Genomic DNA, 26,587 nt, shown 5'->3' on the forward strand with positions numbered 1-26,587 from the left:
AAAATTAAGGACTCAAACTAATTTTTTTAGCCAATTTGCCCCCTACCGTTAGTTTTTCATATATTCCATCCATATTTCCGTTAAGTGAGACCATGTGCATAACATGTGAGGATAGTTAAGTCATTTCAATTTAAAAATGATTAAAAACTGAAAATAAATAATAATAATAATTTTCCCTCTATTTTTTCCCGCTAATTCCTATCCTCAATTTTAATTTTCCCTCTCATTCCTATGCATGAGAAATAACATATGGTGTTATTGTCTTCATAAGTAGCTAAGTTAATCTTTTTTTTGAAGCATGTACTACCATTTTTATTTTCTCTAACAAATTAATAATTTGACAAATGCTTATGGTGTTATTGTCTCCAAAGCAGTGCATTAATATAAGAAACATGTCCATAAAAAAGACTAGGGTTTCTTATATTAATGCACTGCTTTGGAGACAATAGCACCATTAGCATTTGTCAAATTATTAATTTGTTAGAGAAAATAAAAATGGTAGACATATGTCATTTCTCATGCATAGGAATGAGAGACAAAAATAAAATCGAGGATAGGAATTAGCGGGAAAAAATAGATGGAAAGTTTTGCTTTTTTTATTATTTTTAGTTTTTTAATCATTTTTAAGAGTGAAATGACTTAACTACCCTCACATGTTGTGCACATGGTCTCACTTAACGGAAATATGGATGGAATATATGAAAAACTAACGGTAGGGGGCAAATTGGCTAAAAAAATTAGTTTGAGTCCTTAATTTTCCAATGGAAAAGTTCAGGGGGGAAATCGAAAGTGAGGTGAAAGTTCAGGGGGTAAACCGACAGTTTACTCGTACAAATAATTATCTTTTTCTTCCTTATAGACGGGAAGAAAACATAACCTCGTTGTCATAGTATTTTCCGAAGTGACAAGTAATAGTACAATAGTACTAGAGTTGGCTGGTGGAGGAATCTGGATGCAGCCCCTTCTACAAACAGAGACTGGAGGAGTTGGAGGGAGGTTCTATCAATCAGCATTGGGCCTCGGCCTCAGGGATCGTGGGGGGGGGGGGGGGGGGGGGCTTGTCGTTCTGTGGCCCTTCGGCTGTAGGGTACCCTCTCCTCTGTTGAGTTCACAGGGTGGACGTGAACCACACACGCTCATGTTGGGACCAAAGAGGGCAAACCCAGTTCTTCATTGATTATGTGAGAGGCGTTCCACGCTCGAAACGTGTACAGTCTACAGAGGTAGCCCTCTGTTTTCAGGACGTCTGGTTTTCCACTGTGGAACTAGCAAGAGTATTGTCAATCACAATTTAACAAACACCAAATCTTACATACATCGGCGGCAGAGCCGTAGCAACTGCCTACTCCATCTGTTTCTCAAGTACAAAATGTGATTCCTTAGAACAATAAAATATATATGTATGCATGAACTTAAGTTGGAAAACTATTATAATTTATTTTAGAAAAAATTAGATTTACATCATTTTTTTTGCTCATCTATTAATTAAAATCTTATTCATTTTTAATTTTTTATCAAGGTCTTTGGGTATTAATACATCATTAATTATTTGAATAATAAAATATTTTTATTTTTAAATATATTCATTTGGTGTTAAAAATATTACAATTAGTATATTTATATTACTAAATTTTTTATCATATATTTTTATTTTTAGTTTGTACCTATTTTTAATTTGTACCAATTTTTTTTTTAATTTTTAATTTGTACCGATTTTTTTTCATTTTTCATTTGTACCCATATATTAGTTTCTTTTTGTGCCCATATTTTTTAAAGGTTTATTTGTGTTTGTACCCATGTGTATACCATCACGTGACATTGTATATTTAATCAATGATAGGAAAATTACATATGGTATATTTATGTTTTATGCCTAAACTTTGTATCATATATTTATATTTTTAGTTTGTACCCACTTTTAATTTGCAACATTTTTTTTTAAATTTGTAGTATTCTATTTTTAGTTTTATTTTGTACCCATGTATTAATTTCTTTTAGTGCCTATATTTTTTAAAAATTCATTTGTACTCATAATTTTTTAATTTTTTATGTGTACCTTAATTTATTTATAATGTACCTGTAGACATCGAAATTTCGGTAAATAAATGTTGACCGATAAATCAAAGTGTCAACGCTCATGTATTACATAAATTTTACACGTAGCGTGTGACTCAACGAAAATTGAAATGAGTTGGAAAAGTCATCAAATAGGACACGTGTCAACACCTGGCAGAAACGACTTATTTCATCTGGGATATTATATTCAAAATTAGGCCTTGGAAATTTCTATAAATACAAGCCTATTTCATTCATTTAAAGGAACCAAAATCATTAGGCAAAACTCTTGAAGCTCTGAAACTCTGAAACTCCGAAGCTCTCAAGCATCCAGGTTCCCGAAGAATCAAGAAAGCGTTCTTCGTTCATCGTTCATCCAAAGATCAAGCCCCAACGGCCCTTTGGATCAACAATCATCCACCAATTCAAGATCAAGCCCCGACGGCCCTTGAAGAAAGCACCATCGTTCATCATCCGTTCATCCAAGATCAAGCCTCAACGGCCCTTTGGATCAACAAACATCGACAAATCCACACCCATCCAACCGTTCTTCAAGATTAAGCCCAAAAGCCCTTGAAGATCTGTTCATCACTGTTTCTTCAAGATCAAGCCCAAAAGCCCTTGAAGATCCGTTCATCACCGTTACTCAAGATCAAGCCCCAACGGCTCCTTGAAAATCCGCTCAAATCCACCTTCAAGATCAAGTCCACGGCCCTTGAAGAACGTTCATCCTTAGATCAAGCCCAACGGCCATTTGGATCAATCACACATCCACAAATCAACACCTTACGGAGATCGAATCAGAGGATCAAAAATAGAGAGAGATTGTAACCCAAAATCATCAAAAATACAAATATTTGTTTGTGCGCGTTGTTCTTGTCTCTTTCGTTTCAGGAAAATTTTCCGTGTTCACAGTACCCTTCTTCTTTATTAATGTACCACTTTGTTATATATGAAATGTACCAATTTTTTTAACACTATGGATACATTCTTTTGTCATTTATTATTTCTTATTTTTACATAGTTTTTATCCATTTATTCAATCAAAATGTTTGAATTTTTTTATTGTAATCGTTTCTATAATGAGGGATTTTAAATTTATAGGATTATAAATCTCATAAAATATCAAACAATTAATGTCAAAACTATAAAAATATAAATATTAATGGTAATATAATGAGGTGTACAAAGTCAAGGGACTTTGATCAAACTTTGAATACTATTTAGTAAAAAAATGTTAAGGATTAAGGACCACATCCAAAGTATTCCTTTATTTTATTTCATGTTGATTGTTTACCAAAACCCCATTTCGATTAGTAATACTTCTTATATATTAGTTATGATGAAAATGATTTCTAAACAATAAGATTGATCTACACTGAAAACATTATCATGCGTTACTAAATGTGTTTTTCTTTTTCGTGTTTTTACAAATAATAAGTATTAGATTATTTTAAAAAAAAGTATTAAATTCTATAACAAGGTATGTTTGCAGGCGAAGTCACGCACTCTCTACTTAGTACAAAAGGGGTCAAGCAAACCTCTAAATATTTCATTTTTAGAGTATCAATGACCCTTTCTTTACTTTTGTCCACTATATAAACCATATGAATGCTAAGAAGACTTTCTCAAAGTTTGATTCTTTATGAACTTTTTGTAACCTCACAGTTTAATTTTAATTTTTAGGCTAATGTTATAAAATATTATGACTGAAACATAAGACGTAAAAAGTCCATAGAGTCTTACTTTTAAAAATTTGCTTAACATTTCTTTATAAACTATAGAAATTAGGAAAGACACCCGTCCCTTAAAAAGGGGTCACAACTCCCAACTCCAAACCAGCTGAGTAGCCCACAGAACCACAGTTTGCCTAAAACCCGGTTACCCGAACCAAAAAGGAGATAACAGGATAAAACAGACCGGGTTACCAGATGTTTAGGAATCGGATTCGGACCCCTTCCATTTTTCCCGGCTTTTCTGACGTGGACTTGAAGTGGCAAGGTACTAGAAGACGATTCGTGCTCACGAAAAGCCATTTACTAATTTCTAAAAGGAACAAATAATAATTAACTAATTAAAAAGGTCAAAAACCGAAGGATAAAGACATGCACGTGTTACGTGCATGACTGCCATGCCAGCTCCATATGGAAACCTGCATGCTGGTCTGCCTCATGTCACGTGCTTTTTGTACGACCCCCCAAAAAGGTGTTTTCATTTGACAAAAGTGGTCGGTGTTATGTATAGTAAGGCCGTTTGACCGTTGACGAATACCTATTGGCTTAACCTATTAGCTGTAACTGAACCGTGGGTTAGGGTTTTGATGATTGGATATTTTCGTGAGATTGGAGACCGTTAGAATGGTAGTTAATCGTTAACGGTGGGTGGAGCGTTGTGTTGGTGAATCATGATGATAAGGATTTGGAGATACTAATGTAATATAAAAATGAATAAAATGGGAGTTTTATTCATTTGGATTTGATTCAAAGACAAGCAATTGTTATATAAAATTATTGTTGCTGGCCCGGATGTGTAATGATTGTGCTAAGCTTGTTGGTGCACGTCTAAAAAGCAATTATCATATGGATTAGGGAGGGAATTAATATTATCGCATATTATTATCAGCTTAAAGATCTAACTTGATATGATAAAAGGAAAATTATTATATGCGAAGGTAGTGAAATTTCAATCCGAGTCAAGACTATAGTATATTTCTCGTCTCTGTATCTTGATCGTAAATTTAGCCGTTCACTAACTTAATTCATGCTATTTATGAACCTAGTATTGTATAGATTTTGTCCAAGTCGAACTCTATTTTTCATGATTCTTCTTGTTTCATCTTGATTTTATCTTAAATTTGGAACGGTTTGGAGTATAAATGAATCAACATGAGTTGACTTAGATTCTTGATTTAACAAAAATCTCATTAGTAAAAGAACTGATCCATTATTCTTCGAATTGTCCCAAATTAAGATTCTCAATTTAACAAGGGCCTCAATACTAAAAGTACCAGACAAGGGAAGAATATGATAAATTTCCAATGTGTATGGTTAATACAACACTATCATAATATCTACTACATAATTTAGGGCACTTGGAAAACAAGTTACTCTTCTTCCAAGATACGTACCCTTTTTGGCTTGGAAACTGCACATGCCATACACTTCCTAGAAGAAGAAAAATGGCTGATTTGGACACCAGTTGAATAGGGTTCGATTCATGGATGTGGTTTACCCATCCAAATGGGGTACAACACATAGTGCCATAGTGGGGACAGTGCATGGCAGAAAGATCCAATGTCCGAGACTTAATGGTTGGTCTCAATTAGGTTTCTCTGTGTCGATATAGGCTCAATAGCTAAGTAGAAATCGCTTTTATGAGATGTCAAGATGACGTTGTTTTAACTTATTGTGTGTTTTTTTTAATTTATTCACATTATCGTCGTACAATTAATTTAAAACATTACCATTTAACATTTCTGTTTCATATAAGTCATTTATCTGCCTGCCACTATTGTCCACAAATGGAAAAATTCGTGGACATATTAAGTTTAACAGACAATGGCTAATGCCCTTCCTAGTAATTTTCCTGGTCTGGTGCGCCCTAGGCCAGTTGGGCTCTTGTGTAGAAATCATGAACCAATTGCCAATTAGTCAAGTGGCCGTCGCATAGATGTAGCACCACTTCACCCCCTCAGCCTCTCAGTCGCAGGCCATCCCATCTTTCCATTACCCTAGAATGGAAGACACCAAATTCCATCATGCTCAGAGTATTAATTTCACATCGGGTATAAGATCTTGTGTATGCTTATAAATAGTTAAGTTATTGATTCTCATATTACCAATTGGTTTTATAGTTAAACCTCAACTTTCTTCACATCGTCAATGGCAAAATAATTATATCGAATTAAGTTAGCGCCACATTCCTGAAAAATGGAACCATGTAAGTTCCATCCAACATATACAAATCAGAGACATATTTTTAATGCTATAAAAAAAATTTGGCCGGACTGGAATTGGTGGGACGGGAAAATGGAGGATGATGAGATGGGATGGGATGGGACTGGACTGGACTATGTTTTGTGGGACTGGAAAATGAGTGTTACCGTGTATGCCCTAACCCTAGAGAAGTAGCAATTGACCAGAAAAAATAAAATAAAATAAAATAAATAAATAAACCCTAAAGAAGCAGCAGAGATGATACCACATGCGAGGGGCAGGAGGCCGGCATGAACCACAAGACACGCTTATGTGCGCGCGCACCAAATATTTTTTGACTCACCAAATATATTAATCAGTAATATATTTATTAGTTAAGCAAAGAGCCAAAGAAGAATTGTATTTATATTGACCAATATTTAGTATATGATTAAGATATAATACTTTATTATATGAAACATTTTTTGTTGTTAAATTATGGTTTGCTTGCAGTTTGCCTAATCATGTGGGACTGGGATGCGGACGTGGGACGCTCATATCAACCAAAAACATTATCCCATATTTAAAGAGTTATATTAATTATGGAATTTCGGCGGCTTAATTGTTACATAACCCCGTCTGTCCGGAAACAAAAAAAAGTAGAATATTGCTACATTTCTCCGGCCAGCGAATGCTGCTAAATTAACTTGACTAATTTGATTAAAAAAACCTAATTAACAAATACAATGCATGGGGCACCACTTGTAAATCTTATGATTCATGACATGATTGATTCTGGATCTCTGATTATGTTGATGCACGATTAGAATTGATGTGTTCAACAGTTTTTAAATTAGTTCATATCATACATTTTGTGAAGCGGTCCATGTTGTTTATATGTTGAGGTGGGCATTATATAATGAAGATCATGTCAATGTTGTGGAGTTGGTTTAGTAGCATGTGCCGGCTCCAGGATCTAAACTTAGAGTGACCTGAACTTTGAAGCCAAAATCTAAGAACAAACATTTAATATCGTTGTTTAGAGAAAATTTGGGCATAAAAATAGTTAAGAAAAGAGACCAACATAAAAAGATTGATATCGGGGTTAGAAGAGACGAGACAAGTTTAATTAAGAGAGGAGGAGAAAGAGCGAAAGACTGAAAGAGGAAGTAAAGAGAAAAGTTGATGTCTTTACACGTGCAATGGGAATAATTATTATATTTTAGGCTGAATCTGAATGGGTTGGATTTAAACGTGGCAAATCAATCATTGAGTTACTAATTGGTATCCATTAAGACTCTTTTAATTTAATATCATTATAATATAGAGGTAAGATCGATAGTGATGATGATTATGTAAGATGAAATCAAATTAAATAGATCTTAATTGATACCTATTAACAACTCAATGCGTTGATTTGTCACCTCTAGTTGGATTGGTATAACTCATGAGGGCTAGATTGGCTAATGTTCCTAGGTTATTTCTCTTCGGCTCAAATTTCAGTTGGGCTACATCCTGTCTTAGCCATCTGCATTTCAGTTACACACGGTGATGCTAGAGATAACATATTTTTAGATCATTTTTTGTGAACTACATGATGTGCTCTACAAAAATGCTCTAAAATTTTGATTTCCCTAGTAAAAGAATGGATGTATAAATGCTAACTAGTACAAGAAAACAAAGATAAACAAACGACATACCAGTTATTGGTTCATTGTTCAATGTTTAAAAAAACACTGATGGAAAAAACGGTAAGATTTCAAACTTTCGTAAGGAAATTAAATAAAGAAGGAGATATACGAAAAAAAAACATATAAAAAGGATCCACACTAGTGCGCTAGTGATCTTTTTGTTTGCTGACTCGTAATTTTCATTTATTTCTTCGTATCATTATCTGACAAGTTTGTGTAAAAATATTTTTTTATTAATGATAGCGTTAATGAGTTAAATAGTTAGGTTTTAAGAGTGAAGAAGTCGGTGAGGATTGAACCGCATTATGATGCATAAACATAATTGTTTTCTGCCACTACAATAAAACATCATCTGTTGTAAATATGCTATCTTTACAACAATCAAATTAGAAGATGGATAATTAGAAATTGAGGAAATAGAAAGAAGTATACTACATTTGCCAACTTAACTAAGCTCAAACATAAGAAAAATATTAGTTCCGAAAGGTTAAAAGTAAAATCACTTATTGCAAAAAAAAAAATGGAGCAATTAAACTTGCTCCGAGTATTTTTAGTACAATGTATGTGAATTTCCATGTCGTATACAAGGACGTATATGTGCAATGTATTTTCATATTAATCAATTCCTCTAAACATTAGGCTTATTTATTGATTTGTCCACTGAAAATTGCAATTTAGTCTCGTTCACTTACCAAATCTGATTTTGTTTCACTTTGTCATTTTTGTTTATTTTGTCAAATAAACGTTACATCCAATGATACAACTCTTCTCCAAGGTTACGACGAATTGTCATCGTCGCCAAGAAGATTAGCTACCATCTGAACTCAAGGGCTTGATTTACAAGCCTTAATTCCTTTCTCATTTTTCACTTAACCCTAATTTGTTTTCCTACATTTCTCGCCTTTATTCACATTCGGCTTGGTAAATATGTGGTGAAGAACCAAAATTCTCACAAAAGTGTCACGTCACAAAGCATGTGATATATCCCTGTTTGTGTGAAAAATAAAATGCACATACTATCATTTCATTCAACGTTTGTTTAACATAATGGACGAAAATATAATGAACTGAGACTACGCACGACAAAAATGACCATTTCAAAAGACAAAATTAAACAAAAATAACTTTAAATAAGTAAAATGAGATTAAATGATAACTTCAAGAGACTAACCAATTAATAAGCCTTAAGCATTAATTAAGAGTCCCAAACATCGATGACAGTTGGGTGACGATTTTGTCCCATGGCCAACCCCAAGAGCCAAGTGAAAAAATAAAAAGTTTCCAATCAGAAAAGTAAAACAAATAAAAAAAAGATTCAGATTCAGATTCCCGGATCATTGACCGTTTCACTAAGCAAGAATTAAAAAGTTAAATAAATAACATTAATTGTTGAAAAAAAATTAAACAACATTAATTAGTGGGCATTAATTAAAAAGTAGGTTATAAAAACTTGGCAAAAAAATGACCCAAACGCTGCGTTTTGAGGCGATAGGGACAAACCGTTAGAAAACGTGGTTCGTCGTTGACTGCAACCCCATTGGTTCACTTGGTCCGCTCCACAAACGCCGGAGTTGGAGTTCATGATCCTTGTTTTACCTTTATACCGTTTACCGGACCTCGACTTCCCAAATCAACCCACTGCGCATTTTAGCGCCCCGACACGTCACCTGCCGCGCAAAGTGGGAGGTCGTTGCTAAAGTGCGCGGGTGCTGTAGTTCATAAGATTCAAAGATTCAGAGCCCCAGAGAGGGAGCCCCCCCCAACCCACCCACCACCCCAACTCTGTATTTTTCGGAAACTTTATTTTTAGGTCCCCCATTTTTAGAGAGAGAAAGTGAATTCAGAAAGCTACACAGAGAGAGAGAGAGAGAGAGAGAGAGAGAGAGAGAGAGAGAGCTGTGTGAGGGTGTTGAGTGGTACTTTTTGGACTTGCAGGTTTTTGGAGTAGTGTGTCGGGGGTGTCTGATTTCGGAGAGTGTTTTAATGGGTTGGTTTTTAAATTCTGAATTTTGGTTTTTTTATTTTTATTTTTAAGGTAGGGAGTTATTATAGTTTATTTGTTTCCTTTGTGAGAGAGATAAGAACAGGAAAGCCTAAGATTCTAAGATCTTCTTTCTGTATATATAGTTATATACACACATATACACCCTCCACTTCTCTTTCACTCTCCTCCTCTCTCTCTTTCTCTCTCTAGCCTTTGTTCTTCCTTTGTTTTCAGACAGCCGAGAAAAAAAGGAACAAGCTTTTTGGTGTTGGAGATCACCAATCCTCAGCAAAACCGAAATGGGTATGTGCTGTTGTTAACGTTTCGGTTCTCGCGTGTTCTGTTCTTTGATTTCTGTTGTCTGCCTCCTTCCCCGTGATTATATTTTCTCTGTAATCCCAATTGGAAGACTGGAAAATCATGTTTTTTTTTTAATTTCTCTTATTTTTTTGGGTTTACAAGTATTAATTTTTTTTTTTCCGATTGGTTACAATGGTTCTGTTCGTCTCTCCAATTGGTTTTTTTTTCCTATTCCCTCCAACCATTTTGTCTGATTTTATTTTTCATTTTTTTGGATGGCTTTCTGCAGAAGTTAGCATGAGCTTTTCACATGACATGGATGACGAGTACGGGAAGCTCATCCGGCGAATGAACCCACCAAGGTATATGCAAAAAATCACACCTCAAGTTCCTCAAATATTCACCCTATCTCTTCTTGAGATTTACGCCTCTTCGTTTGATGTTGTTTTGTCTCAGGGTTGTAATCGATAACGAAGCCTGCAAGAATGCAACGGTGATAAGGGTACGTCTGCCTTCTGTTTGATTTCTTATCTTGTTATGTGTCTTTTTGGGTGTCATTGTGATGGAAGTTTTGGTGCTTAATCTGTTACTTTGGACGCAGGTGGACAGTGCAAACAAATATGGAATCCTTTTGGAAGTTGTACAAGTACTTACTGATCTTAACCTTATCGTGACGAAAGCCTACATATCTTCGGATGGCGGCTGGTTCATGGATGGTAAAAATGCTCTTACAATCTTGTCATCACTGTAAAAAGTGTGTCCTTTTTTGTTCGAGGTAGAAATTGATTCTGTGATTTGTTGTGTAATCAGTTTTTAATGTCACTGATCACGATGGAAACAAGGTTACAGATGAAGAAGTTTTGGATTATATTCAAAAGGTAATTTGTGTTTGACATTTGTTTTCGCTGTTTCTGCTGGCGATTGATGTGAAATGATCCTAATTCTCACTTGATTTTCAGTCTCTTGGTCCAGAGGCATGCTTTGCATCTTCAATGAGATCTGTTGGTGTGAAACAATCAATGGACAGTACTGTAATTGAGCTAACTGGAAGCGACAGACCGGGATTACTCTCCGAAGTGAGCGCTGTCCTCACCAATCACAAATGCAATGTAGTGAGTGCCGAAGTCTGGACGCACAACACAAGGGCTGCATCGGTGATGCATGTCACTGATGAGGAGACGGGGTTGGCAATTACCGACCCTCAGAGGTTAGCTGGGATTAAGGAATTACTCTGCAATGTGCTAAAGGGCAGCAACAAAGCCAGAGGAGCTAGGACTGTTGTCTCTCACGCTGTTACGCACACTGAGAGGAGGCTTCACCAAATGATGTTTGCAGATAGGGATTACGAACGAGTTCATGATGGTGTCTTGGATGACAAGCAAAGACCGGATGTGAGTGTTGTTAATTGGCATGACAAAGACTACTCGGTGGTCACGATTCGGAGCAAAGACAGGCCCAAGCTTCTCTTCGACACGGTTTGCACTTTGACAGACATGCAGTATGTGATTTTTCATGCTAGTATTGACGCCGAGGGTCCGGAAGCTTATCAGGTTTGCGATTTTTGCTTTTTCAACTTGAATATGATCGTGTTTTTGGGACGTGCGGTGAGACCAGCCTTAATTAACTTGCCTAATTACTGTTTATGGTTTCGGTCGTAGGAATACTATATCAGGCATGTAGATGGATCTCCTGTGAAATCAGATGCAGAGAGACAAAGAGTGATACAATGCCTCGAGGCGGCTATTGAGAGAAGAGTATCTGAGGTTAGTTGGACTATTTTATTTCAAAGTTTTTGCTTGTCTCCTTGTTTCTTTGGCTGGAAAGTACGCATTTGAGGTTTTTAATATCTCCAATTGGCAATTCATGACAAGGAGTGATATAAATTTTGATTTTCTTATGTTGTAACCTAGTCATTGTACTCGTTTAATTTCGAGTCAAACTGTAATTTTAAATCCATGGATGTCGACCCTTTTGTCTCGTTATGTTCCATTGCACTCCGTTTGATTCTTTCATGGACAACTAACTTTGTTTCTTCCTTGTTCAGGGCTTGAAGCTAGAACTCTGCACTACTGACAGAGTAGGGCTGTTATCTGATGTCACTCGGATCTTTCGAGAGAACAGCCTCACCGTAACAAGAGCAGAAGTTGCAACCAAAGCAGGCAAAGCTGTGAATACATTCTATGTTCGCGATGCATCAGGCTATCCGGTTGACTCCAAGACCATAGAGTCCATCCGGCAAGTAATCGGGCAGACGATACTCAAAGTAAAAGGCAACCCTGAGGACACAAAACCTGGTTCTGAGGAATCTCCAACAAGGTTCCTCTTTGGTGGTCTCTTCAAGTCCAGATCTTTCGTCAACTTCAAGCTGATCCGGTCGTATTCTTGAGACATCGGTCGAGTCTTGTACATAAGAACCCGTCTTAGTCGAAAACTTCACCAAATTAACCATTTTAGTGGTTTAATTATTGACTTACGTTTAGGAAAACGAAAGCAGCCATTATTGAAGGAAAAGCCATAAAAGTGTGAAGTGCTTGTAAATATCTCATCTTTTCAGCTTCTGCTTTTAGCCTTCATCTGTTGCTGTGATCCAACCTCACGTTGGATCATGAAAGCAAAGAAGGATAATCTGATTTGTGTGATGCCAGAGAAAGTCAGTTTTAGTGTTTTAAGCTCTGTACCTAATATTTCTCTATTCAATGTTACGGTAGCTTTTATATTTACCATCAACCTCTATTTTATTGGGTTTTTTACATAATCGTTAATCTAAATAACTTTTATCAATTAAGAAAAAACTTCGAATTTTGGTACGAAAAGACGGATACGCTGTCATAAAAAAATGGCCTAGTTCAAGTCTGACACATTTTCTCTGCTTGGGATGATTGCAACAAAGTTTGGTGTCGAGGGTGCCAAACGTTGACATCTCAATTCCCAATTGGACGGGAGTTTTCCAACTTAGTTTATGCATTCAATCATCATCAGATGGAGACGGGCACTTATTCACATTGGTGGATTTGAATCTTTGTTGGTAAAACTTTGCAGACAAGTCCAAAATTAAGGGTAGAATTGAAAGAAAAAGATGTATATTCTATGAACTTCACGTTTTCATCGAATTGGTATTGGCTGGACCCATTTGTGGTTGGAACTTGGAATCCTTGTAGTCCAATCCAAATCAATTTTTTGAACATTCCCTTTTGACCAAATGCTGAGCTGAGGAAGGAGGAAGAATGTGATTTGAAAGCACAAAAAGCAGCCCCAAAAAAATCCCAACAAATATATGGAAAAAGGAAACAAAAGGCAGGAGGAAATGCGCCATCTTTTGAAAATTTGTTGGCTACTTTCTAGCCAATTTCTATAATCTTGCTCATTGTCTTTGTGTTTGCCACCAACATTATTGGCTGGTGTGCAAACATCATGCAGGGCGTAACCACTTTTAGCTTATCTGATCAAAGGAGAAATCCAGATGGGATAAGTAGTCTTTTTGACCAAAACAAATATGGATAATTACGCAAAAGTAGTAAGATAATTGGTATTTTATTAATAAATAATGTATATTGTTGTGCTTAATTATTTCTAATTTGATTTTGTTGACTGACTTTGATTGTCATTGTCAATCTAATTCTTGGTCTTTAAGGTGCTGCGGTTTTTTTTTATTTTATGAAAAGTTCGATACTCATAGAAATGTTGATAAATCGTAACCTTGCTGGAACTTTCAAACTGAACCCAAGGAAAAAAGGGCCACCGCAGAGTAGAAAGAAATGTAATCATTTAATAGAACTATCCTCAATCAAAATGTTTGCTACCATATCTTATGGTTCCTCAAACCAAGCTGCCTCATGTTTTTGGTCTTTATGGTATTGCGTATTTATTTGATTGATTTTGATAATATAATATATAATGTGAAAAGGAGACAATACTATAAATTATGATTTTATTTTAGAACCCAATTTATTCACATCGGAGAAATAATATATGGCTTAAGATATATTAGGTATTAGTAGAAAACTCTACCCACAAACTCTTAACATATTATCGAGTCGCTGGAAATGGTCACCATTGGTCCAGCGTCGATGGAGTGAGCTAAAGAGAGCGTTGAGTAGAGCAAGTTCTACCCACGAGCTCTTAATAAAATCATGTTTTGGGATATGATTTTAATGAATTTGGGATCATGGGAAAGTAAATTCACTTGCTTTTCAAAATATGCGCACAATACGGAAGCGAGAACAAATCATATAAGGATTAAGTGCCATGCTTCATTCGCAGCACCGCACTGCAATTATTTTGCATTTCCTTTCCATGCTATATGTGCTCCCTTTTTTATTCACCAATGTGCTTCTCTGTTTCTTGAAGTCCAACACATATTCAAATACCACTCCCTTCCCTTCCATTTCCCTTTGTCTTTATATATTTTTTAACTGTGATATATTTTACATATATACATGCATTTTGCAAGACAAAGAAACAGATGCCCTACTGCTTCTTCTGTCTTGTGCTCGGATCAGTCAACAGTCGACTACCCTAACATGTCGACTGTATTCTGCAATTTGTTATCTTCCTTTAAAAATATCAGGATTTGCATTAGGGATACGATCTACTTACGTACGGAGTTTGTAAAAGAAAATTTGGATTTTGGTACACAGAAAAAAGTCTAAAAATTACCCTATGGTTAATTTGATCAGCTAGGTTGGCATGACAATCATTGTATAACTACGACCATAAAAATCTAGATAAAATATGAATTTCCCAGTGATTGTTTGAACCACAAATCGATGGTGAAATTCATCTGCAAACCTTGAGATATTATATTTATTTTTGGTTGAAATAAAATTAAAAAAAACCCAGATCACATGACCCAATATGTTTTAAAATTCACTACAAGTATCATGTGCTCCGAAATTTCTGTCACTGAAACTTATGGGCTCTTGAAGGTGTGCAGTTATTCCTCCTCACATGACAGAAAGTGGGGCATTGGATGATTTTGGCAAATTTCAAGTTTTCTTAGAACCAAAGCAACCGAGCAAAACCTCCCCTCACATGAATGCCTCAGTTTCAGCTGACCATTTCATATTTTATTACGTGCATCCATTCAACAATGCAGCAACTTTGGTGCTAATAATCATGCACCAATTGCACATGATGTCCCATTATCTAGCAATATTTAGCAACCCAGTTTTGGGGCCCTCTTTGGTAATTAGATGGACCAATCAATGTCTGCCAAATGACACACCTAGCTTTTTTATGTTCAAAGAGACCGACGAGTGACTCACTACTAATCAACATCGATATTGTTCAGTTGTTCATCAGTTAGGGATGAGTTTCATTCAAACCCAATATATAGAATACAACATACTAGATAAAGACCCATTCGTGATCAATCAATCAGACCACTCGGATACAATATCGGAGATTTCAAAGAGACATATCAATGACCGACTACTAATGAACAACATCATTGGTCCAAACTTGCACTTAAACACCTACTAACCCATGGGTGAAGTTTTTATCACAAAATACACTAGTACAATAAGTAATGAACATTTGTTATCATAATTTATTTCGTCAAGTTTCTAACATGAAATTCTTGATATTCTTCAACATCTTATCAGTCTTTCAAAGTCCCACATGATTATCAATGACCTTGTGATCTAGTGGCACTTAATCTCTGCTATATTATAAGAGACTTTGAATTTACATGTTATGGATGGAGATTGTTGAACATAAAAAAAGTCCTCCATAGCTGGTTTATGATAACCTTATAAGGTGCGGCATTTATGATTCCTATATAAACTAAATTAAACAGTGCTTAAGTTTTATATAGACATCCAAATTAATGACTCAAGAATAGCGGCAAGAAAACACAATGGAGGACACTGCTGGTGCAGAGTTTCCAGGCTTCCAAGCTTGTACTCACAAAGATGACAACAATGTGTTCAGAAGGCATTTGAGCCGGCTGCAACAACGAGCTGTCCTCTTTAGCTGAACCCTATTAACGCCGCATTTTCTAGTTGCGGTTGTTCGTTCCCTAAATTTGCCATGGGCCTCGCGGGCATACCGGGAATTTACTCAAACATGAGATTAGTGAGTGCAGGCGTGCCACTGCTAGATACCGTTAGTAGACGGGTTTTGAATGATTGAAGTTGCGCCTGAGATTGACTTCGAACCAAGAGATTGTGTCATTGAGTCGGAGTGGCTCAAATTAAGGTTCTTAGTTTGCCTTAAAGATAAGGACTTTACTTATATGGAGAGATGAAACAATATGTAAATGGCATGAGAAAGGGAATGACTAATATTGCAAATTGCTTGTAGATTAAATGACTGGAAATGAGTTGTACATAAAGACTACAAATGAGATAGATACTACTGGTGAGCAGAGTTATTAAACTAGACAAAAGATGGCTTTTGTGAGGGCTGATCCTGAAAAGGATTGAGGTTGGGGGCTCACTACAGCTTCGTATGCAAATCTGGTTTGAGCATAGTTTGTGTATTTGTTTGTTTGATTGGTTTGAGCATAATTTGCATGTACGACCTCTTTTTTTCTTAGCCGATTTTTCTCATTGGGTTTTACTCGGTTAATATTTTTTCAGAGGCCTTTTCTTTCACATGCCGATGATAATATGTTTTCCATTAATATTGATGAATGAAATATTTTTTACCCTAAAAAAATTACTTTGGCAAAGTTTATGTTATCTCCTGTATGTTATATATATGTGTCCATCCATGTGCTTTGTAGACGAGTACATTTTCTATTTAAGTTGTGATCGAAAAAAAATATTTGTAGCTCAAGTAATTAAGAATAGTTTTCTTTGCGACTAAAGTGGTGGTTTCAAATCACGCCTAAAACAAAGAAAAATTAACTTGTGATCGAGAAATCAAATATGGTTCATGACTCTACTGATTCGAGAAGCGCTGTTGATCTATATTCATTTGCAGTTGGAAGTACAAAAATATAATAATATTCATTTGCAGATAGGCCTCTTTGAAATAAAATAAAATCCAACTCCAAAGTGTTGTAATTTATAAGCCCAATAGTGTCGTAATAGGTTCCTTGAGAACTCAAATTTATTGGGCCACGCAGCAGCAAAACAACAAACCCCCGGAAACTAAAATTTACCGTTAAGGTTGTAAAAAACAAAAAGCACAGATCAATCATCTTATTCCTTACTACCCGTGAGTTATAAATTGTGAGAGACGATTTTCGACGGATTCTCTTTGTAAATATTCGGGAATTTTTCAATCACATTCGTTTAACATATATTGTGTAGTTAGTTTTTGTCAAATATTGTTTATATTCAATTTTAAATAAAAAATATACAATGATTTCTGATCGCATAATATACAATGAACGGATATGATTAAAGGATCACAGAATCCTCACAAAAAGAATTCGACGATAATCCTTCTGAATAAATTGTGGCGTCGGTTCGTCTGTGACGCTCCATACCTCACGGTTGACGTAACTTATAAAAACGTTTTAATTTATTTATTATCTACTTTTTTTTTCTTTTTTTTTTTCCGGCCGTTATCGACTTTTGGTGAATTGGTTTTCGCTCGTCCTTTTGGTGCCAAAAGATACCTTGGTTTCGCTTTTCAAAACCCTCTCCAAATATTTGACATCGCCAATCCTCCTTGATAATCTTCCTCTGGAAGCTCCTTCGTCTTCGTCTTCGTCTTCGTCTTCGTCTTCGTCTTCGTCATCGTCATCGTCTTCGTCTAGGAAGAGCTGGGTTTCCCCCTTTTCTTTTCCTTGAAAGGTAAGGCAACTAAGGTTTAATCTTCTGCGTATTTCTGAAATTTTAATTTCTCTATTATTATTCTTTCAATTCATTTGTTTTGGTTGCCTTTACTGGTGGATTGATCGATTGCTGCTGATCGGTTTTATACGATTGGTATCCGAGTGTTTTTAATTCAAGTTAGGGTTCAATCGGTATGCAATTCTCTTCGTCTGTCGTTAAATTGTTGAAATTTGATTTCTTTAGTTCACATGGTTGCTGGAATTTGATATTGCTGTTGTTGTTTCGATTGGGTTTTACGAGAATTCATTGAGTTTGGCTGAAAACGAATAACAGGTTTTTAGGTGTAGGATTTGTGTATTTCGAAACTACGAGTTTAGCATGTGTGGGGGTTAAAGATGAATTGTGTGTTTTTGTGACCTGATTCCGTTATAATTACAGGCACAAACACGAACACACACTAGAAGAAGTTTGTTTCGTGAGAATTGGTAATGGCAAAGTGGGCATCGGAGGCTGGTTGTATGTTGTTCGTCTTTAGCTAATTTTTGTTTTCCAACTAAATAAGGTGTAGGGTATGCCAATAACGATATCTATATATGTATGTATGTATGTATGTATGTATGTATTTTGGATTTGGTTGTCAATGTTTAGTTACTTTATTGTCTCTAGAGGCTGAGATATCTGTGATGACAACTCAACTTTCTGTTATTTTTTATTCATGTATGCATTAATTTAATGCAGAAGTAGATGAGAAGGAGAGGGCCATCAAGAGAATTTTCTGAACTCAGAAGTTGTTCTGGGAAGAAAACTGTAGAAAGTTGCAGAAATAAAAGGGACGCTGATAAATTTGTGTTCATTGATCTTGAGTGTGAAGATGTCATCGACATTGATTATCTCGAGTCTTTACAGGCGAAGTCACGAGGTTCCAGTACATTGACAAAAGATAGAAAATTTAAGTCAAGTAGTTTCATAAATATAGTAGACGACGACGATGATGACAATGATGAAGATAATTATGCAAGTCCTGTAATCACCGTTGAGGATGTTGGGGACCTCGATAGTGATGCCACCTCAAGCAAATGTTCTTTTCCTGCTTCTAGCAAGAATTCTGTAACCTCAGATGGTGGTGACTGTCAGGGTGTCCAGGAAAAGGGTTATACAGTAAAAGGGTCAAAGTGCAAGCAAACCCACTCTGGTGAAGCTCCTAGCAGGAATTGTTATGGTTTCGGTTTTGAGTCTGAGAGTTGTTCATCTGATAGTGATTATTCTGATTGTGAGCTAATAGAAGGTTCTTATGGGAAGCTTCATCAATATTGGGAAAAAGTTTCCCAGAAGAGAAAACATGTTGTTCATAATGGCCAGTCTGGTTCGGAGGGTCAAGTAAGTGGTTCTGGATCTCATAGTGATACCCAAGCTAATGCTGAAGTAGAGAATAGGACAGCACCTGGAGATGTCCCTGTTTGTTCAAGTTCTAAAAATGGAAATTATGAAAAGGAAAACCTTCCATACTTTACGGGTACTCGTGATGGCCACACTGAGGGCAGTTCTTTGGATCCCCAAATGGATGGTTCTTTTGTTGAATCCAATCAGAACGTCACTAAAGAAGATCCTCTTATTTATGAGTGGCATTGTTTCCAAGCTAATGGCATGGCTGGTTTATGGAATGAAGGAGAACAAAGTCCTGAAGAGCATCCCCTGTGGTCAGAACTAGGCGGTAGACAGTCTAAACATCCAGGGACTTGTTTTATGGATAATGGGCAAAATTTCAGGGCTGAAACTAACAACGATCAAAGAAAAGCTACTGTTTCGAAAAAGGAAGAATATTTCTGCAAGAACCAAGATTCTGGTGAAAGGCCTAGTAACCATGATAGAGATGAACTGAGTAACGATGATGAGTTTCATGATGATCCATCTAGTTCTGAGGAAAAAGACAAAGCAGTTTCTGGTCAACCATTTGACGAAACACAGATGGAAAGTGGGTTTGCTCCTCCTGAAGACAAACTTGGTGCTGTTCATGAAAAAACTTTCTCCCAGGAAACAGCGAGTGCAACCTTTGAGGAAGTGTCTTTGGGCAACACCTCATGCCATGAAACAAGTAGTAATCAGGGGGGATTTCATTCAGCAAGAGAGAAAGAATTTTGTGATCTGAGGGATCAGTTACCTGCTGAAGACGGCTATGTGAGTCCTGTTCGAAGAGATATAGCCATTGTTGAAAGTGATATAATCACTGATCGAGAAAAGCACAAGGAGACTGCTGAATACAAGCGAGCAATAGAAGAAGAAATGGCATCCAGGCAGCGAGTCTTACAAATTCAGGTTCTGAACATGCCTACATTACCTTTTTTTGTTTTACATTTTTAACAAAGTGAATGTTTCATTCATTATTTATTTGTTTATTGTGGTCTACGGGAGGCATATTGGGACTATAGGCTACACAACAAGAGTCATCGTTATCCCTTCTTCATCACCTGACTTTTGTGCTATTTTTCTTTTATTTTGTATTTTATGTAGATCATAGTATGATTTGTTACAGGGGTTTTTCAGAAGTTCTGGTAAAAAAATTATATATCTGCCATAATGCAGTATATTTCTACATGTTCATTAATCTCAGTTTGGTGCCCTGGCTTTTATTTGTTTATACCCTTTCTGTCTGAAATTCATATATCTTTATTTATAGTCCATACACTTCTGAAACTTCCAAGTCTTTGTGCATTTCAGTAACTTGGTGTCAGTAGATATTGAACTTGAAAGGTGTTCTGTAGCTTATAGAAGACCACTTGACCTGAAATTAGGAATACTTTAATTTTTGCCAGGCAGAAGAAGCACAAAGATTACGCAAGAGGAGAAAGGCGGAAAACATGCGTTTATTGGATATGCAGAGAAGGCAAAAGCAACGTGTGGAAGAAGTTAGAGAGTCGCAAAAGAAGGTCCGGATTTCAAATGTTGCTTCTCTTCGTCTTTCGACTCCCCTTTCAAGTTTAAAGGAAATTCTGTCTGGTTTTAAGATCAAGTACAATTGATTGTATATAACTGACTTGTTAATTGTGTCATATTCAGGATGAAGAAAATATAAATTTGAAAGACCAACTTCGTGCTGAAGTAAGGAAGGAGCTTAAAAGATTGGAATTGACATGCATAGATATGGCTTCTTTGCTTCGTGGCTTAGGAATACAAGTAGGCGCTGGTTTCCGTCCTTTGCCCAACGAGGTAAGTTAAAATAAGTTACTGAAGATGGTTTAGGATCTTTTGTAGTTTATGGTTTGATGGGTTTCTAATTTCATGCAACAATAACTAATGGAAATGGAAATGGAAATTTCAGGTGCACGCAGCGTATAAACGGGCATTGCTGAAATTTCACCCAGACCGGGCATCAAGAAGTGACATACGCCAGCAAGTTGAAGCCGAGGAAAAGTTTAAGCTTATATCTCGCATGAAGGAAAAACTTCTACCGACTTCATGCTATTGAATACACAGATAAAAAATTTCATCAAATTTGATCAATTTTCCAAAGGCAACAGATTAGGGTTTTTCTTTTGTTTGTTAATGCCTCCACAAAGCTTTCGATTCCTCGTTTTGTATCCGTCGTCATTTTTTTCAACCAGATTTTTGTAGGTAACGAAGTTTTATGTTGTAAATCAGTTGTAGTTTTTTGTAGAAGGTGGCCAGAGAAATTATTGTTTCGAATGTGCAAGTAATAACTTGCTTGTTCTTCTTGCTCTAGTAATTGCCATTTGGTCCTGAGTTTTTTCCTTGCCAGAGATTGAAGTACCTCTCCTTTCTTTGCCCAACCTATGTGAATGGTGAGAAGACGGTTGATTTTCACCTTTTTAATCAAATGGAAATAACATATATGATTAAACATGAAAATGTTGAAAGAGAAAAATAGCGTGTTTATCATTTTCCTGCCAACAACTTTTTGAAGGGGCCAGTGCCCCACGGTGATGCACATAAGCGATCTCTTTCCCATAGAAGTCCACCTGAGCCTTTTGCTTCCTAAGAATTCTTGGGAAATTGGCAAAACACGGTATCATCAAATATCAAGATCAGTTTTGCGATATCTTGTTTATCTTTGATTGTTATAATTGATGATATTTAGTTGGCGTGTTTGATTTTTATTTTAAACCGTTTAACAATTGAAATTTGATTTCTAATCATTTTATTCAATTGTGATCTTCTCAATCCATACCACTCGAAAGATTGCTGACAACACATCTCCCTATCACCATGCTCATCTTTCTTCCATCAAAAGAATGCTACACGAGAAGCAACATGTGATGTGATATTGTGATTGTGCGATATGAGCAGAATTTTGAAAGGACACGGCTTTCTTTTTGTTATTATTGGTCAAACAATGCGAGCTTTCTCAGGTCCGATCAAATAATTGATAAAATCAATAACAAGGATCTTTTTTATCTCACATTTCAGCAAGATAAAAAAATCAACTTATCCAATCAAAAACCCCTTTTGGATTGGATGAGAATGAATAAAGAAATACTAAGTCGTCCCATATCAAATCTGGAACTTTGATTCTTGCTAGAATTTGTGAGACTTTATAATACTTATAAAATGAAATCATGGATTATACCAATTAAATTACTACTTTTTAATTCTAATAAAAAAAAAATGCTAGTGAAAACAAAAGCATCACTGGAAATAAAAAAGAGATGCTTTTATATAAACTACTAAGTTATTTTTTGTTAGGTAAGTTACATTTATTAGTTAGGTAAGTTACATTTATTTTTTTAGTTAGGTAAGTTACATTTATTAGTTAGGTAAGTTACTTTTAGATTTCAATATCCTTCTTAGATTCAATTTTTTTGTTTTTTGAAATCAACTACTAAGTAATTTTTAGTTAGGTAAGTTACATTTATTATTCATTTACAAATCTTCCCCCCCCCCCTTTTTTAAAGAAATCTCAGCACGAGGAGATTTTTATTAAAGCAAGAAAAGGAAAATTATACTTAGTCTTGACTCGGGGACTTAAGTGGGAAATTTTTTTAAAAAAAAACCAAAGTTTGAACCTTCTATTAAATTATGATCACATTTTTAAGTTTATAATAATTATAACAAAAAATTAATATGAAATACTAATATACTCTTAAAATGAGGTTTTCTAAATAAACAAAAAAAAAAAAACAAAAAGCAAAATTAAAAGTCACCCGTGAAAATTAAACAAAAGAAAATTCAATATGTTTGGATGAAGAAATTGTAAATTGACAGAATTTAAACTCACTTCAATTAAAATTTCATCCATTGTAAATTCCATTGTTTGGAGATATGTATGATATATGATCCAAAAGTAGGTGAAACAAAATAGAAATATGCAGAGCAAGAGGTCATTTATCACAGTAGTGGAAATATGTTAAGTCCTTGCATGAGGGCGTGAGTTCAAATCCCGTCAATAGCTAATTTAACACTTAATCTAACAATATCGATTAACAAAAAAAAAAATGCAGAAAACTGATTAATTAAGTTGGACTTTTCATCATCAAGAAAAAAAAGAACTCAACTCATATCAAAGGAGAAGAATAATTGCAGAAAACCCAACAACGATAACCCAGCTGCTCTTCTCTCTATTTCTCAGCCATGATTCTCCCCATCCATAGTAACCACAACCCCCACCCTGCAGCCCTGAATCTAAAAGCTAGAGGAGCTAAGATGTTGTAGAACATTGCCCCTAGGACCTCTCTAATCATCAATTTGGTTCTCAACATCGCTGTTACCATAATTTATTTCCGGTATATTAGTACTTTTCATATCAATTTTTTGTTATAATTATCAATAATTTAAAATGGTAACTATAATTCTATTTAGCTCCAAAATTTGGTTATTTTTCTAATTTCCCAATATAAACCTTACCGCTCTTAATACAGAAAAGATAAAATACAGAAAATAAGATAGTCTTGAGTATTGAAACTGGGCTTCAAATTATTTTCAGATTGGAATACATAACAATTACGACTAGTCTTAGGTATTGATACTGAGCTTGAAATTAAGCATATTGAATTTTGGAATTTCACATGTTTATTCTTCCGTCTTTGCACAATCTAAATTCTAAAACACACAATATTACAAGATCAAAGTGAGTGTAGTATAACTTGAACTCCATGCTGTGGGCTAACGGCTAGGCCGTTAATGGGTGAGTGCATATAGCCCGGGGAAAGACTGAAGGAGTAGCGTTGTAGAATCATGGACAGAGCAATCTTTGCTTCGATGATTGCGAAGTTCATGCCCACACAAGTTCGAGGTCCCATTCCAAAGGGTATGAATGCGACCATGTTATTGTTAGTAGCCTTAGAGACACCTTTTGAGAATCTCTCTGGTTTGAAAAGTTGGGCGTCTTGTCCCCAGAATTCAGGCTCATGGTGAAATGCTAGATTTGACACCCGCAATTGAACATTAGCAGGAACATTGAGCTCTTCCAGTCTAACTTCCTTTTCCGTTTCCCGTATGAGGTGAATGACAGGAGGATATAACCTTAAAGACTCATTGACGATCATACTCATCTGCAATCATCAAAATGAAGATAAAAATTAATCGAGAACAATATTTCTGCTCTACTTTTTTGATAAGTTAACTGTTTGACTTTCTTACTGTTTTAAGCTTAAGCTTGGCAATGCCGTCAGGATTTGGAGTTTGTTTGCCAAACAATTGTAAGACTTCCTTCCTTGCTTCCTCCTGCCAATCTGTATGAAGTGCCAGAAGAAACACAGTCCAAGAAAGCATACTGGTTGCGGTTTCTTGTCCAGCAAGGTAAAAAGTCTTGCACTCGTCAACCAATTCATCCATCGAGATCCTCTCGTTTCCGATGGCATTGTGGTGGGCTTTTAAAAGTAGTCCAAGATAATCACTCCCAAAGCCGTCTCCTTCTCCGGTCATTGCTTTCTTTTCTCTTTTGCTAGCCATCCCTGCTATGGAGTCGCGTATTCCTTTCTCAAGCTTATCCGATTTGATCTCATCGCTGGGTTTATAGAACTTACTGCAAGTTTGAATGATAGACTAGTCATGAGAAGTGACACACTCATTCCATAATCCTCCATGATTACTGTTAGATGAAGCTAGAGTTCTCCCACTCTTTGAGATGTTTTAGTTAGAGGAAGCTACCTGATGCCAGGAAGCCGGAATGTGTAAGTATTTTTGAATAATAAGGAGGCCAACTCCGTCAACATTTCAAAAATGTTCTTCCCTTCCAAGTAGCTGCTGCCAAATGCTGTCCTAGAAATCACTTCTGAGGTTAACAACTTAAATTCTTCATTCACCTCAATCTCCTCGCCTTCATGATTTTTCCACCTTTCTAGCATTACCTCAGTGCTGGTTATCATTTCAGGAATCATACTCTACAGTAACACAACATCAGTATGCAAATAGCAAATTTACATTTAATTAAACTAATTTTTCTTATGAACAATCTACACAACTCCGCTACTATATTAGCATACATTGCAGGAATTATATATAATTAGCTGTAAGAACATAATCATTACTTTTAAGCTCTCTCCATTGAAGGCATGGGTGGCAAGCTTTCTTAATTTTACCCATTTTTCACCTTCTGCCATCAGAAGGCCGTCTCCGAACAGTTTTTTCACAAAGTACGGGGGTTTTGGTTTTCGACAAATTCTATCCTTGTTGCTTAGTATTGCTTTGCACGACTCGGGTTCCCCGATGGTTAAGTGAGGTTGAGGACCATACCACTGAAGAAAACTCTTCCCTGTTGCAACAAAATGTTACCAAACTTTTGAACTAATAATTAAGATACACATATAAATCACCATAGATTTTTATTTTCCTTACCATAGATGTTAGTCCACAAATGATCATGAGGAAGAACATAAGAAGATATGTCATGAGATGAAGTACTCATGGGCCTGCTCATAGTTTCCTTCGTCATGCTGGTAATCTCTTTGCCGTTTCCGTAGATGAGTTTGTACGAAGGACCTTTGATTCCCTGCGAAGCCATCCGCTTCTGTATGCGAGTTGGAGTCCACCATAGTTTGTCAAAGAACTTTACGAGAGCCAAGAGAATTAGAAAGAGCAGAGACAGAAAGCTTGAAACAGTGGTTACTCCCACCATACTTTGCCAATTGAGATTACTTACAGACTATCAATTCTTATACTAAATAACTCAACTGGATAGCACACATCTCTTTATGTAGTCAATTTACAACACCTCCAGTCGTTTCTGAATGCCATTGACAAGAGGCTAGGTTATAACTTATAATGCACGAAACATAACTTATAATGCACGCAGCTCGCAGATTTTGAATAAGGTGTCAATGTAGCATATCATTTTTTTCAAGGTTTCAATGTAGCATATCTTCCAAGTCCCAACAATTAATAAAAGGCCTAATTGGATTATTAGTTCTGGTGGTGATAGGGTGTTGGAAGATAGCATATGATAAAATAAAAAAAATAAAAAAAGAATTTAAGCTCCTGTGGTGAAGTCTGTTAGAATTTAAGCCCAAAATTGAAAATTTCGTTAACTCTCCGTTAATTATTAGCACATGAGCCACACATATTAGGCTAAAACGGAACTCTCCGTTAATTGTTATCACATGGGGCCACATGCAATGGTAGATCTAGGATTTTAAACTCGGCGGTCCAATTAATAAATGTCAAAAAATTTATAGACAAAATTAACATTGAAAAGTTAAATATAATACATTTCATTCAAAAATCATACGCAAAACGACATTACAAGCTATAAAATCCTAATTCAAGCGTCGACGAGGTTTCATAGTCTGAAAATGTTCTGTGATAGCTTCATTACCAATACATGAAAAAACATATTTCTCAATGTAAACAACTAAGCTGTCACTCAACCATCTTTCTCAATGAACAAATAGATGGTGCTATTGGCTTTGGCTTGAAAAATCTCTCCATATTTTTTATTTTTAAACTACACATTTAATAAAATAA

At 35.8% G+C, this 26,587-nt stretch overlaps 3 protein-coding genes across 5 annotated transcripts; 2 read left to right on the forward strand and 1 right to left on the reverse strand.

The window, feature by feature from the left end:
- Nucleotides 1–9,414: 9,414 nt before the first annotated feature.
- Nucleotides 9,415–12,664, forward strand: LOC103402787 (ACT domain-containing protein ACR4-like). Its single transcript, XM_008341545.4, has 8 exons — nt 9,415–9,947; nt 10,234–10,306; nt 10,401–10,446; nt 10,546–10,660; nt 10,755–10,822; nt 10,904–11,494; nt 11,603–11,707; nt 11,989–12,664. The coding sequence occupies exons 1-8, from the start codon at nt 9,944–9,946 to the stop codon at nt 12,328–12,330; spliced, it is 1,344 nt and encodes a 447-aa protein (XP_008339767.3). The 5' UTR covers nt 9,415–9,943; the 3' UTR covers nt 12,331–12,664.
- Nucleotides 12,665–17,429: 4,765 nt separating this feature from the next.
- LOC103402786 (uncharacterized) lies at nt 17,430–21,427 on the forward strand. Of its 3 annotated transcripts, XM_070815284.1 has the most exons (6): nt 17,554–17,692; nt 18,113–18,190; nt 18,413–19,987; nt 20,485–20,598; nt 20,729–20,878; nt 20,991–21,427. In XM_070815284.1, the coding sequence occupies exons 3-6, from the start codon at nt 18,419–18,421 to the stop codon at nt 21,135–21,137; spliced, it is 1,980 nt and encodes a 659-aa protein (XP_070671385.1). In that variant the 5' UTR covers nt 17,554–17,692; nt 18,113–18,190; nt 18,413–18,418; the 3' UTR covers nt 21,138–21,427. The 3 variants fall into 3 exon arrangements, with proteins under 3 accessions (XP_008339766.3, XP_070671385.1, XP_070671386.1); XM_008341544.4 differs by lacking the exon at nt 18,113–18,190 and having other exon boundaries at nt 17,430–17,692; XM_070815285.1 differs by lacking the exons at nt 17,554–17,692; nt 18,113–18,190 and adding an exon at nt 17,719–17,865.
- Nucleotides 21,428–23,574: 2,147 nt separating this feature from the next.
- LOC103402784 (cytochrome P450 CYP749A22-like) lies at nt 23,575–25,856 on the reverse strand. The gene is made up of 5 exons (XM_008341543.4): nt 25,463–25,856; nt 25,156–25,379; nt 24,776–25,008; nt 24,266–24,650; nt 23,575–24,177 (listed from the first exon to the last, which is right to left on the reverse strand). Exons 1-5 carry the CDS (start codon nt 25,740–25,742, stop codon nt 23,749–23,751), a joined length of 1,551 nt encoding a protein of 516 aa, XP_008339765.3. The 5' UTR covers nt 25,743–25,856; the 3' UTR covers nt 23,575–23,748.
- Between the last annotated feature and the right edge of the window lie 731 nt (nt 25,857–26,587).

This window comes from Malus domestica, chromosome 16 (assembly GCF_042453785.1).
Source record: "Malus domestica chromosome 16, GDT2T_hap1".
Classification (NCBI taxonomy): domain Eukaryota; kingdom Viridiplantae; phylum Streptophyta; class Magnoliopsida; order Rosales; family Rosaceae; genus Malus; species Malus domestica.

Excerpts from the sequence above, each read along its gene's own strand:
- LOC103402787 (XM_008341545.4), top strand. Across the intron at positions 11,495-11,602 it reads AGGGTCCGGAAGCTTATCAG|GAATACTATATCAGGCATGT; the intron begins GTTTGCGATTTT and ends TTTCGGTCGTAG. Across the intron at positions 11,708-11,988 it reads TTGAGAGAAGAGTATCTGAG|GGCTTGAAGCTAGAACTCTG; the intron begins GTTAGTTGGACT and ends TTCCTTGTTCAG.
- LOC103402786 (XM_008341544.4), top strand. The coding sequence starts at position 18,419 with ATGAGAAGGAGAGGGCCATCAAGAGAATTTTCTGAACTCAGAAGTTGT. Across the intron at positions 20,599-20,728 it reads TTAGAGAGTCGCAAAAGAAG|GATGAAGAAAATATAAATTT; the intron begins GTCCGGATTTCA and ends TGTCATATTCAG. Across the intron at positions 20,879-20,990 it reads TCCGTCCTTTGCCCAACGAG|GTGCACGCAGCGTATAAACG; the intron begins GTAAGTTAAAAT and ends TGGAAATTTCAG.
- LOC103402784 (XM_008341543.4), bottom strand. The coding sequence starts at position 25,742 with ATGGTGGGAGTAACCACTGTTTCAAGCTTTCTGTCTCTGCTCTTTCTA. Across the intron at positions 25,380-25,462 it reads TTTGTGGACTAACATCTATG|GGAAGAGTTTTCTTCAGTGG; the intron begins GTAAGGAAAATA and ends TTGTTGCAACAG. Across the intron at positions 24,651-24,775 it reads TTCCGGCTTCCTGGCATCAG|TAAGTTCTATAAACCCAGCG; the intron begins GTAGCTTCCTCT and ends TCAAACTTGCAG.